General features: G+C 54.1%; 5 protein-coding genes across 5 annotated transcripts; 4 read left to right on the top strand and 1 right to left on the bottom strand.

The window, feature by feature from the left end:
• Positions 1 to 310: 310 nt before the first annotated feature.
• Positions 311 to 1,077, top strand: PG985_001057 (uncharacterized protein; the record flags this gene model as incomplete). The annotated part of the gene is made up of 3 exons (XM_066820826.1): positions 311 to 490; positions 592 to 846; positions 934 to 1,077. 3 exons carry the CDS (start codon positions 311 to 313, stop codon positions 1,075 to 1,077), a joined length of 579 nt encoding a protein of 192 aa, XP_066691705.1.
• Positions 1,078 to 2,241: 1,164 nt separating this feature from the next.
• Positions 2,242 to 4,132, top strand: PG985_001058 (uncharacterized protein; the record flags this gene model as incomplete). The annotated part of the gene is made up of 2 exons (XM_066820827.1): positions 2,242 to 2,672; positions 2,764 to 4,132. 2 exons carry the CDS (start codon positions 2,242 to 2,244, stop codon positions 4,130 to 4,132), a joined length of 1,800 nt encoding a protein of 599 aa, XP_066691706.1.
• Positions 4,133 to 5,784: 1,652 nt separating this feature from the next.
• Positions 5,785 to 7,243, top strand: PG985_001059 (stilbene synthase 2; the record flags this gene model as incomplete). Its single annotated transcript, XM_066820828.1, has 2 exons — positions 5,785 to 5,918; positions 5,983 to 7,243. The coding sequence occupies 2 exons, from the start codon at positions 5,785 to 5,787 to the stop codon at positions 7,241 to 7,243; spliced, it is 1,395 nt and encodes a 464-aa protein (XP_066691707.1).
• Positions 7,244 to 7,640: 397 nt separating this feature from the next.
• On the bottom strand, positions 7,641 to 8,536 carry PG985_001060 (glycosyl hydrolase family 61; the record flags this gene model as incomplete). Its single annotated transcript, XM_066820829.1, has 2 exons — positions 7,641 to 8,324; positions 8,471 to 8,536. 2 exons carry the CDS (start codon positions 8,534 to 8,536, stop codon positions 7,641 to 7,643), a joined length of 750 nt encoding a protein of 249 aa, XP_066691708.1.
• A 1,593-nt stretch (positions 8,537 to 10,129) lies between these two features.
• On the top strand, positions 10,130 to 11,878 carry PG985_001061 (uncharacterized protein; the record flags this gene model as incomplete). Its single annotated transcript, XM_066820830.1, has 5 exons — positions 10,130 to 10,209; positions 10,278 to 10,599; positions 10,668 to 11,434; positions 11,490 to 11,619; positions 11,678 to 11,878. 5 exons carry the CDS (start codon positions 10,130 to 10,132, stop codon positions 11,876 to 11,878), a joined length of 1,500 nt encoding a protein of 499 aa, XP_066691709.1.
• Between the last annotated feature and the right edge of the window lie 264 nt (positions 11,879 to 12,142).

Here is a 12,142-nt window from a genome sequence, read left to right on the forward strand (position 1 = left end):
CGTAACTAACCGGGTTGAGTTACATCCTGGGCTAATGGTTGCCGAACACTGTAGGCATTGACCTTGCTGGGTGTCGGGCTCACCTTGGTCAGGTTGACGAAGCCTTCCTTTCGCAACTGTCTTGTTGTTTGCCTGTGCCACAAGGGTCGATAGCCATCCTTAGTGTCTTGTATAGGAACAATATATATGGCGAGGGATCCAGATCAAGGATGTTTTAGTTTCAATACCCACGACAACCAACGTGAATGGTATCATATATTTCCAAAACCAAGTCACCATAGTCCATTTTCTCTGCGAAACCAGCATCATTATGCGATTCCTTGGCAGCCTCGCGATATTCCTGGCTACGGCCCAAGCTGCCGTAACGGCGGATGCGCTGATTACAACGCTCAATGCCTTCCGAGATGCAGCCACAGAGCTTCAGGGCGACGCGCGCAAGGTGGATGTGAAGAGCTGCGCTTCCTTCCAGTCAGGTGAGGGACCGCTGAATGTGAGTTTGCCATAGTTTTGACCATCACCAAGTATGCGTATGTGTATACATTGCGTCTGTTGTAGAACTGACGCTGCTTTCTTCTCGCGCCCTGCTATCAGACCTGCGTAGATACCATGCACGTCGCTGTCGAAGAAGCCCACGAATTCGCGGAGAAACTAGACGGCTCGCCCAATTATTGCGGCGCCCGAGGGGACGACGTTCTGGGGGCCTTCAAGGGCTTCGTGGATGCGCACCACCGGCTCTTCAACATACTGGCTCATAAGGCTGGCGACCTCTCCGTCCACCGCAAACAGTACCCAGAGGCCGGCGAAGCGGTGGTGTCGGCCCTGACCAACGTCGACGGAGTCGGCCAGGTAAGAAAAGAATAAACGCAATAATTGGGCAAAACATGCAACAAACGTTCACGTACGCTACATAACTAACAATACGGTTGGGTACAGGCCTTTTCTGGATTTATCGATGATCACCTACCTTGCAAGAGCAAGGCTGTCGAAGGGGACACCGACAAGTTGACCCGGTCTCTGGGAATGTGCATCCGGAAGTGGAAGAAGGTTTGCGGCAAGGACTGCAACCAATATAACTAGGAGGACAGCATGTGTAGGAGGTCGGCAGGAACTCCAGCTGTCAGATACTCGGGCCGCCGGCGAACAACGTCGGCGACCATGGATGGCAATGTTTCGCTGATAAGGGTGCTCCTGCCATGGACGGAACAGAGCGACCGTACAAATTGATATGGTGTACCTACATAATTGGAAAAGTGACTACTGTACCGACAAGCCTCGCTAGATCTGGGGAAACGCCTTATCACATGTTGCCACTGGTGCGCTCGTGTGATCAGTCGCATGCAAGTAGGATAAAAGCAAGCTGCCCGGCCGTTGGTTGGCAGCCAGACAAGGTTCACCATGCCATTATCGATCCCATAAACAAATGATTATCTCCCCTTCAGGAATGTCCCAAGGCCCAATCGCATGGCCAAGTGTTTGCCTTCCCGAATCTAGGGGGCGGCCAAGGTTTCGGCGGCCCCGCTCGTATTGGACGGCAGCGCTGCGCCCAGCCTCGGCGCCGAGCCCACGCGGCCAACCTTATCCCTGGACCCCCATGAACAGGCAAGGACTGCTCGACTGATACGGGACTCGGCATGTCTTGGCAATGGATGCCGAGAAATTGCACAAACATCCGCGTCCGGGGATTGGACCTACCAGGACGTGCGGTTGGTTATTGGAGGGCGGGCTCTCTAGGGCTCTAGGCTAAACTTCATGTTGCCAGCCGGACCAAGAAAAATCTAAGACCCCAGTGGCCAGTTTCCAAGGCGCCCAAGAACACGGCGACCTGTGCGACCTGCCCATATCGGTCAAGCTCTCCAAGGGTAGGGCCCTTCTGGGGGCGGCGAAGCAGCCGGCTATCCATGGCGCGCCGAACATTCGGCCGCCCAGCATGGTTCGAACGGAAGACGACAGGTCTTGGACCTTCTCGAAATGATAAAAGCTGACAGGGTCTGGGGTGGCCGGATTGGCCCAGGTCATCTGTTATCTATCGCCGTGGCGAGACAGACTTACCGAGGTGCTGGGACCAAAGTCGTGTATATCTTCTCGCCTGCGGCCGCCGTTTTCCCACGTCCAAGCTCGCACCTGCAGCGTCCTCTCTCTCCACAACTCTATCCCCCCTTGTTACGCCTCGGCTCGAGCAACAAGTTAGACTTTCAGCCGCACCTGGGCATTCCGGGCTAAAAGAAAAAGAGAGTTGACACAATGGCCGCCGCACCCGCCTTGCAGGATGACATCCTGGCCAAGGCCGCCGTGCCCAGTGCCACCTTCCAGGGCACCGAGAAGGAGGCCCCGCTCGTCGCCGAGCACAGCTCGACATCCGAGGGCTACGACTCGCCCGAGGCGCCCAGCGAGGAGGAGATGCACACGCTCCGCCGCGTCTCGGGCAAGATCAACTGGAGCATCTACACCATCGCCTTCGCCGAGCTCTGCGAACGCTTCAGCTACTATGGCTCCTACGTCCTGTACGCCAACTTCGTCAGGAACGCGCGCCCGCCGGGAAGCCGGACCGGTGCGCTTGTCCCCGGCATGGACGAGAACGAATACCTGCCCGGCGCCTTGGGCATGGGCATGAGGGCGAGCCAGGCCATCAGTCTCGTCAACCAATTCTGGGCATACATGATGCCTTTGTTTGGGTAAGTGTTATTCTCTTCATCTCCGACTACTGCTCTCCCTATACTGTGTCGATAAGTTAGTACGGGCCAAGACGGCTGACCAACATAACAGTGCCTGGCTGGCGGATGCCAAGTATGGCCGATACAAAGTTATCCACATTGCTATCGCCGTTGGTATGCTGGCGCATGTCCTCTTGACCGTTGGAGCAGCACCAGCGGTGCTCGACTCGGGCGACGCGGCCTTCGCGCCCTTCTTCCTTGGTCTCTTTACGCTCTGCTGTGGAACAGGCCTCTTCAAGGCCAACATCGCCCCTCTGTTGGCGGAACAGAACCAGGACATCCACATGAGAGTCGAGGTTCAAAATGGGAAAAGGGTCATTGTCGACCCGGCCGTCACCAACTCGAGAATCTTCTTGTGGTTCTACTTTGCCATCAACGTCGGCGCTGTCGTCGGACAGGTGTCCATGGTCTTCGTGGAGAAGTACCACAGTTTCTGGCTGGCCTTCTTCTTGCCCACCATCCTCTTCCTGTTCGCGCCGTTGGTACTCTGGTCCAACAGAAAGCATTACCGCCTTACGCCCCCTACCGGGTCGGTGCTGAGCAAGTTCCTGAGAATGGTCATTTACGCGACTAAGAAGTCACCGTCCATCTTCAAGATTAACTGGGATATGGCCAAGCCTAGCTTCGTGCCGGTCGAGCAGCGCCCGGCTTGGATGACTTACGACGACGCTTGGGTGGACGAAGTCCGCCGTGGTCTTCTGGCCTGCCGTGTCTTCCTGTTCCTGCCCATCTTCTTCCTCGCCTACAACCAGATGAGCAACAACCTGACGGCGCAAGCGGGTTCCATGAGGTTGGACGGTGCGCCCAACGATGTCATCCAGAACCTGAACCCGCTGAGCATCATCGTCATGATCCCGCTCCTTGACCACGGCGTCTACCCGCTGTTCCGCAAGATGGGCTTCAACTTCACGCCCATCCGCCGGATGACGACCGGTTTCTTCTTCGCCATGTTCGCCATGATTGCGGCGGCGGTGATGCAGCACGTCATCTACTCGCGCCACCCGTGCGGCAAGTACGCGACCGACTGCGGGGGCGCCATCGACCTCAACGTGTGGGCGCAGTCGCTTCCCTACGTGCTGGTGGGCCTGGCCGAGATCTTCACCAACGTGACGTCGATGGAGTACGCGTTCAGCAAGGCGCCCGAGAACATGAAGTCGCTCGTCATGTCGGTCAACCTGTTCATGTCGGCCATCTCGGCGGCGCTGGGCCAGGCGTTCGTGCCCATGACGACGGACCCGCTGCTCGTCTGGAACTACGTGACCACGGCCGCCATCTCGCTGGTCGGCGGCATCGCCTTCTGGTTCTGCTTCCGCCACCTCGACGCCGAGGAGGACCACCTGAACGCGCTCAAGAAGACCGAGTTCGTGGGTGATGTGCAGCCCAACGCCGCGGGGGCGGAGGGCAAGACTGTAGCTCCATAGACGATGCTGTCTCGTAGATGGACAGCATCTTCGGAAGATAGCGAATGATGTTTGACGGGGCCGAGTCAGTGATGGCACGGGTGTAATACGCCGGTTTACTTGTCTGGTCGACAGGAAGCAAGTAAATATAGAATACTCAGAGTATTAGTTAATTCGTACAATTGTCCATTGACTACCCCGTACTCGTCCCTTTTGTGAATGCCCCCTTTCTCTCTCTGTCTCGCTGCCTGCCTGTGCCATATGTGTGAAGAGGTGTGGTATGTAGTACATCGCCCTCCTAGTAAGCTGCGGGTTCTAGAACTTCGATTGGTCGCAAGTCAGCTTGCGCTTCGATAGTCGCAAGGCCCATTATAGCCGTCGGCTGTAAGATGATGATGAATCATTAGCGGCGGATTTGGTCTCGTGCCTTAGCTTGGCAATTGCCTGGAGTGTTACTTCCGAACCGGTAACATGCAGATAAGAAATGTAGACGAAGCGGAAGACTCCTTTCCCTGCCTTAAGTACATAGATTGCCATCAAATGGAGCCCTGTGAACTCGAATCACATGTTAATTGCTACTATCAGCAATCCACATTGTTGTGAGATTTTCATAATTGCCAATTGCATCGAGCAGATTGGGTACAACCAGCAAGCAGATGCCAGCCAGGGGCATTTAAGGATTGGACAGGGCGGCCAGGGCCCCACAGGTTCAGCACCTAGAGGGCGGGGCACAGACACAGGCACCCCCAGCACCCCTCCATTCAACGCCTGCAGGAAGCTATGGCCTGTTACGTGCGCGCCCTGTGCACCTCACCTTATTTTTCGCCCCTCTCGCCCTCGCTTGATCGCAACGCAACAATTGTACGATTTCGTGGCAGTCAGTTCATGTTTGAAGGCCAATGCCGGTATATTCTATGCATTGATTGTATATGCACACATAAAAAGGGGCGAGAGGGAGGTTACATCGGCAAAGCCCAGCCGCAGCAGCGTGGCGGCACGCATAGCGTCACGTCGACATGATGGAATAAGTATCTTTCCATCAATTCCCATGATGAAACTGGCCCAACCGCGGCTACGTGTCGCAGCCCCGGCAGCTTCTGCCACCGGTTACGTATTGGCTTGACTTTGCTTCTCCCTCACCCTGTTACGCTAACACACAAGTGTTTCTGTTTCCTGCGTGTGTCTGTGTCTGTATATATGTATATGCATGCGAGATGTTAGAGCCATGCCTTATCGCCTCCTCTCACCGTTCATCCTAGGTCTAGAGGTCTAGCACCGTCATCGCTTCCTTTCGTTTTCCCTTTCCAGTAATAAAAGGGTAGGTAGCTTAGATCACCTCGAGCTCAACCAGCCCGCCAAGCGCCACCTTTGTTACGTCGTCGTTCTTCCAACAACCCCCCCAACACTTTTCTACAGACGTACCATTGTCGTTCTACAGTTCCGGTGTCTTCTCTGTTCACCAGTCTTGCCTTTGTGCGTTACCAATTGGTTCCAGCTTTGTGCATTCCTGCCCTTGCCAACCAGACATATAGCTATCGCGAGCTTTTGTGGGAGCATAGCTAAGCTGTGCGACGACGACCAAAGCTCCAAAAAAGGAAAGGAGAGCTCGAGTGTCCCGAACTCATTCGTTGGAAGTATTGGAAGCTTCGGGTTCGGCTCGAAACCTTGACGCCATGGCAACGACCGACAACTCGTTTGGCGAATTGGACCTGTCCATCACTGGCATCGGCAGTCAGTATCCCCCGTACGGTCTCAAGCCAGAAGAAGTCCAGAAGCTTGCCGATGGCCACTACCCTGATTCGGCGGCGTAAGTCCAACCTTAACCAGATGCGATGCGACACACTAGATCGAACCTAACAGCCATTGTGTAGCATGAAGAAGGTCCTCTCAATCAATCGGTTTACCGGCATCGAATCACGATCCTCGATTGGTACTTCGGACCACCCTATCGTCAATAAGCCCGATGCGCCTTCAATACGCGAACTGCATGAGACCTTCATGTCGGATGGCGTTCCTTTGGCCATTGAGGCGTCGAGGCAAGCCATAGCCGAGGCGCGACTCGACTTGTCCGAGATCACCCACATCGTCGCCACCACGTGTACGGATAGCGCCAACCCTGGGTTCGACCACTTCGTCGCAAAGGGACTCGGCATACGCCATCAGGTGGAGAAGGTCCTCCTCCATGGCGTAGGATGCAGCGGTGGCCTCGCCGCATTGCGCATAGCCGGGGGCTTGGCGCTGGGACATACGATGCGACGAAAGCCTGCTCGCATTCTGTGTGTAGCTCTGGAAGTGAGCACGACAATGGTCCGCAGCGAATTGAACAGCATCAACGAGTTGCAAGAAACGAGGATAGGGGTCTGCTTGTTCTCCGACTGTGGAAGTGCCGTCGTTCTCAGCAACGGAATCGGCGAACAGAGGGCCGATCCGCTCTTCAACCTCCTGGGCTGGGAGCACAAGATCATCGCGGATACAGAAGGCGACTTGGGCTTCGATGTTGACCCTGTGGGTTGGAAGGTGGTCTTGTCGCCGCGCGTACCTCAAATAGCGGCTGATTCGCTGGCGCCGACATTTGCGGAGCTTATGGCCGACGTCCCTACCATGCCCAAGGAGTACCAAGTCCCGGCCGACTTTGACTGGGCCATGCACCCGGGTGGTGCCACAATCCTGACGGGGGCCGAGAAAGCCGTATCTTTGACTCCCGAGCACATGCGCGCCTCGTACGACACGTATATGAACCACGGTAATTCGAGTTCGGCGACCATCTTCAGTGTCCTGAACCGGTTGCGGAGCAAGGAGATGGATGCGCTGGCCCCTGGCGGCCGCGTGCGCGATTACGTGGTAGGATGCGCTTTCGGCCCTGGAATATCGGTCGAAATGTGCATGATGAAGCGGAACATGTCATCTCAAAGATTGGGTGGGATACAAACCCCGCCAGAGACGGATAGCGAAGGAAGCCGAAGCGAGGGCGAAGAAGACACTGATTGGGCGAGCGTGGACCCCAAAGAGTCAGCACCGGACACGCCCGAACCAGAAACGGTAGCAAGTCGGAGCCATGTATCAACAGCACCACCGCCACCAACTGATGCTGGATTCATTACGGAAGCTTTGGCTGATGTGGAACTGGATTAGAAAAGGGCGCAAAAAGCCTCAGGTGGGAAGGTAATAGCGGCGGACAATTCCAATGCCTTGTGTTTTCACACACAAGCTACGTACAAATTTGGCACGGCGTTGGGGCGGCGATAGACATGACGGGTCAATGTCTAGATTCCTGTGGTGATCATATTGGTGCCAGGCCACTTCTTCCAGAGGAAATGAAGATATATACGAAACCACATGACATCACACAACTATTTCGCAAGTTTTGAAATTGTGTTGGAACATGTTCCTGCATGTATGCATCAAGTTCTAATGCAACCAAGTGAACTGCATCCTACTCCTGTAACCACATGTTGGAACTAAACCAACCTCGAAGCTGCGTGGCCCGGGCCTGTTGGGACTCGCGGCATCTCTAAACGATAGACTATGCTTAGCACTGGATAACGGGGATGTTACCAGGCGCACTGTACGCCTTGCCGCCATTGTCGGGCTGGCCCATGGGGCCGTAGATGTTGACGAGGATGCTCGGGTCGTCCTGCCGATAGGCGCCGGGAAAGCTGACGGTCGAGGACGGGGTGAAGGAGCCGGACCCGGAGACGCGCAGGTTGGCGCACGACATGTAGAACTGGGCGCCCATGCGGCTCTTGGCCGAGTGCAGAGCCAAGACCTCGACGCGTAGCAGGTAGTCGCCGGGTGCGACGCAGGTCGGCAAGGTAAACTCGACCCAGCCGTTCTTGGCGATCATGTTGTCGACCCCCCACTTGCGGCTGCCGGTGTCGAAGGTGTCCTCCCAGACCTTGAACCACTTGAGCCCCGTCTTCTGCGCGGTCCCGGCAGCGCCGTCGGCGACTTTGGCTAACCACGCCGTCACGGGCCCCTTGTGCGACTTGGCGATCGGGTTGTCCGGATCGCCCTGGAACTGGGCGCCGCCGATGACGTGCTGGAACCACGCGCCCAGCTTGTCGCCGGCGGCGGCGCTGATGACTTGCGTCGACGTGCTGCCCGGCTTCTGGCAGATGATGTCGGGGCTTGTCACGTCGTAGACGGGGTTGTTGTCGCGCGGGGCCCGGAGGCCGACTAGGGAGCCTTGGTCGTTGCCGTTGACGGAGACTTTCTGTGGGTGCGGGGGAATTATGGTGGTTAATTCAGTGTATATATGTGTATACATGTGTATATATAGGAAATCTTGTTGTTATGGTGCTCGATGAAAGGAGGCCGGACACTGGCCAAAGCAGCCAAAGGGGTTTACGCCTTCCTTACCTGGAAGATGCAGTGGGCATTGGCTGAGAGGCCAAAGGCCAAGGTGGTGATGAGGTTAAGCTTCATGATTCCCGCAGGCTCTAAGTAGTTCGACGAATCAAAGTAGAGACCACTGAACGAGAACCCATATCTGCCAAGTTCAGGAGGTCGCGCGGCAGACTGCGGCTTTTAAAGTACACGGCAGGGTCCCAATGCAACACCATGTCACCGGGTAGTTGTGCAGCAGACATACTGTAAGTGCCGGACAAGGTCGGATTTACAGGAGCCGTGCCAAGTACTGATAGCTTTGGCGGTATTATGGCATGCTGTGCTAGAGAAGTCTCGCGAGAAGGCTACAGTAATTTTACATACACATGACAAGAAAGCAATCTATGCAAATATACCGGAGACGCATATCTGGTTGGCTCGGGGATTTTACGGAATCTGGGGTAGTATAGGCTATTTGCAGACGTGTCTGCAGATAAAGAGTACGCACGCAGATTGGCCGGCACTTCTTCCCCAGATTCCCGTTTCTGGCCTGGCCACAGGCGACGTGGGAGGTAGGGTGCCGATTGGGTATGCCGTACGGCAAGTGATGTACGTCCCTGTTTGTATTAGCGTGTGGTTCTCTCGCTCGTCATCAGTTGTGGCGAGGAATGTAAATAGGGGATAAGTCAAAGAGTTTGTACCACGTCTTGAGATCATGTCACACAAAAGGAACACTTCATCACATGGATTCTATACTCATGATCTTGTGGGCAACTGTACTTATTGAATATTTATTAGACAAAAAAAATAGACTTTTGACTATGCTCATCTTCATGATTTGTGTGGCAATTATGGGAGAGCCCTATTCGAGTCTGCCACCCCCTATTTTTGTTATACCGGCATGGATTGTCACAGTGACAGCCTGTGAGAAGTAAGGAAGAGAAGAATGAGAGCATAGTCGTCCTGAGAATGCAGATGCTTGAATCACGATACAGTCTCAGACTTAGTGATATTGTTGAATCCAAAGCCGGTTCGTCGTAATCACATCTCGATATTTACTTGGCAAATCTCTGATCTCCTATATATCCTGCAAAGTCCTTGGTCGACTCTTTGGAAGTAGAATGTGTCTCTTGATTGGTTCTTAGTAGACCCTGACAAATGCATGTCGGATACCGGCCAGTCTCAGACATTGTTTGCATATATGGGATGCTGGTTGTGATATCCAGAGAAGGACTATGCCTTGCATTTGTTTGTTTGTTTGTTTGTTTGTTTTACAACGCTTGAACAGATCTCTGCGCCTCGTGCAGTCCATGCTTTAGAAGAGCGGTATATTCTTTTTAAATTATCGTAACCAGTGTTGTTGGATCTGTACTCCGTGACTTTGGTTGGACTGGCTCGGCTTTGTAGGATTCCAGTTGGCTAGGGTAGGCGCACTTGTGGAGTATGTCACGACTAGATCACTTGGCTCCCCACAGCGTTGGCATGCAATTCGACGTTACAAATACATTTCCCCGTGGGGTTGTAGCCGAAGAGCATTTTCACCCCTGTGTAATGCGGGGGTGTCAGGCTGTGGGATCCGATAGATGTCAGCTTCTCATCATGGCTCATTGCTATTCCTGAAACTCCTAAGTCCAAGGATATCTTGCTCAATCATCATTACAGAAAAGTTCCACTACCAAGAAATAACCGGACATGATGACGAGACACAAAGTCTTCAGTAAGACATTTCTCACATCTATACTCCTTGGGCTTGGCGGCTTTTTGTATGGCTAGTAAGTCACAATCCCTGGGTCTGCGCATCAACATGTCCGAGCATGGGCTCATGTTGACTTCCTTCTAGCGATTCGGGCATTATCACGCCCAGTCTTGCCTTGAGATCCTTCAACCAGTATTTCGGCAACCCGGACCCCTCGCTGCGAGGTGCTATTGTCTCCATCTACCAGGCAGGGGCATGGATTGGAAGTGCCTCTGTCGGCATCACCAGTGACCGCCTCGGAAGACGGAAAGCCATTCTCTTCGGTTGCATATGGGGGGTCATTGGGGCTGCCGTCATGGCCGGTGCAGCGCACGTTGCCATGCTTGTTACCGGCCGGCTCTTGGTGGGGTTCGCCGTTGGGACGATCACGGGTGTTGCTCCCGTATATGCGGCCGAGATCGCAAAGGTAATTGAATCCGCTAGCTACAGCAGGATCTGAAGACACAGGATTACTGACATGATCACTATATGTAGACCCATGAGCGGGCTAGACTCACGGCAGTGAACCAGATGATGGTTGCTTGGGGGTTCTTCATTGCACTCTGGACCGGCGTGGGCGAAGGCAGATGGAGTAATCCCAACCAATGGAGGCTCGGGTTCGCCATTCAGGGGTTCCCTGCTCTAATTCTCGCAGCCGGCGTGCTATTTCTCAACGAGTCACCAAGGTGGCTGTTGCTCAAGGGCCGTACCGAGGAGGCCGAGAGGGCGTTCCGGAACTACCACTACAGCCGTGCTGAGGACAACGAGTGGTGCCGATCCGAATTTGCCTTGATACAGGCGAACATTGCCCAAGAAGTCCGAACGCAGCACCAGCTTTCCTGGGGCGATCTCCTCAAGACACCGGCTTTCAGAAGGCGCCTTTTTGTCGGGTCTTTCGTCTGGGCTGCCGCCATGTTGGCGGGTATCTCGTTTGTGCAGTATTTCCAGACTGCCATCTACGCCACCCTTCAGTACGACGAAAGCCAGCAGCTTCTCATCAGTGGTCTCTACGGCACTGTTGGGCCGATAGCCTGCATCGCCTCGCTGTTCTTTGTGGATCGCGTGCCTCGCAAGACAATTCTGGTTTCTAGCTCTGCTCTGCTCTCGCTATGCTTTCTCATCATCACCGTCATCGCCGCCGTCTTCCCTGCCCAACCTGGCATGCCAACGAATGCTGCTGCTCAACGCGGGCTGATAGCGTGTATCTTTGCGGTTTCCGCCAACTATTCGGCCTTATTGGGACCAATGACCTGGATTATCCCGTAAGTTCATCCGTTATGTATACGACTGCATGGCTACTAAAACCCTTGCGAACAGCCCCGAGGTCTTCACCACCGAGCTACGAGCCAAAGCAAATGCTATTGTGCAAGTCATCCACTACTCGATAAGCCTAGTCATCACCCAGTGCTCTCCCATCGCCCTGGCGGCCGTAGGCTGGAAGTATTATGTATGTGGGGAATACCTTGTGTTTTATCCATTGTCAGCAATCACTAAAATCATTTCAGATCCTGTTTGTTCTCACTAATGCCCTCTGTGCACTTGTGTTCTTCGTTGCATATCCAGAAACCAAGGGCAAGTCTTTGGAGGAGATTGCCGAGCTGTTCGGAGACGTAGACACAGTCCATAAGAGCGACATCGAAAGGATGGAGGAAAAGGTTACTGTGAAGACAGATGAGTATAGACGCAGTCGGGAAAGTCTTGCATAAGTTTGGTTTTCCAACTTTGCTGGCAGGGGGAATTGGTATTTGTTCACATCAGACTAGCTGTTGAGCCTTGGATGATAGAATGCGGATACGAAATAGATGGAATGATAATATGAGGACCAGAGAAAGAGCAGATGTGATCTAGTGGTATAGGTATCATTATGATACATATTTGAAGGCCAATGGGCTCGGCTCCCTCTTCAGGCACTTTTTCTTCTTTCTTGGTAATACCCACCCCCCCCCCCTTTCTCGCCCAGCCTCAGCCGT

The sequence above is a fragment of the Apiospora marii genome, assembly GCF_038362585.1.
Source record: "Apiospora marii strain CBS 49790 chromosome Unknown utg000001l_segment0_segment0, whole genome shotgun sequence".
Classification (NCBI taxonomy): Eukaryota; Fungi; Ascomycota; class Sordariomycetes; order Amphisphaeriales; family Apiosporaceae; genus Apiospora; species Apiospora marii.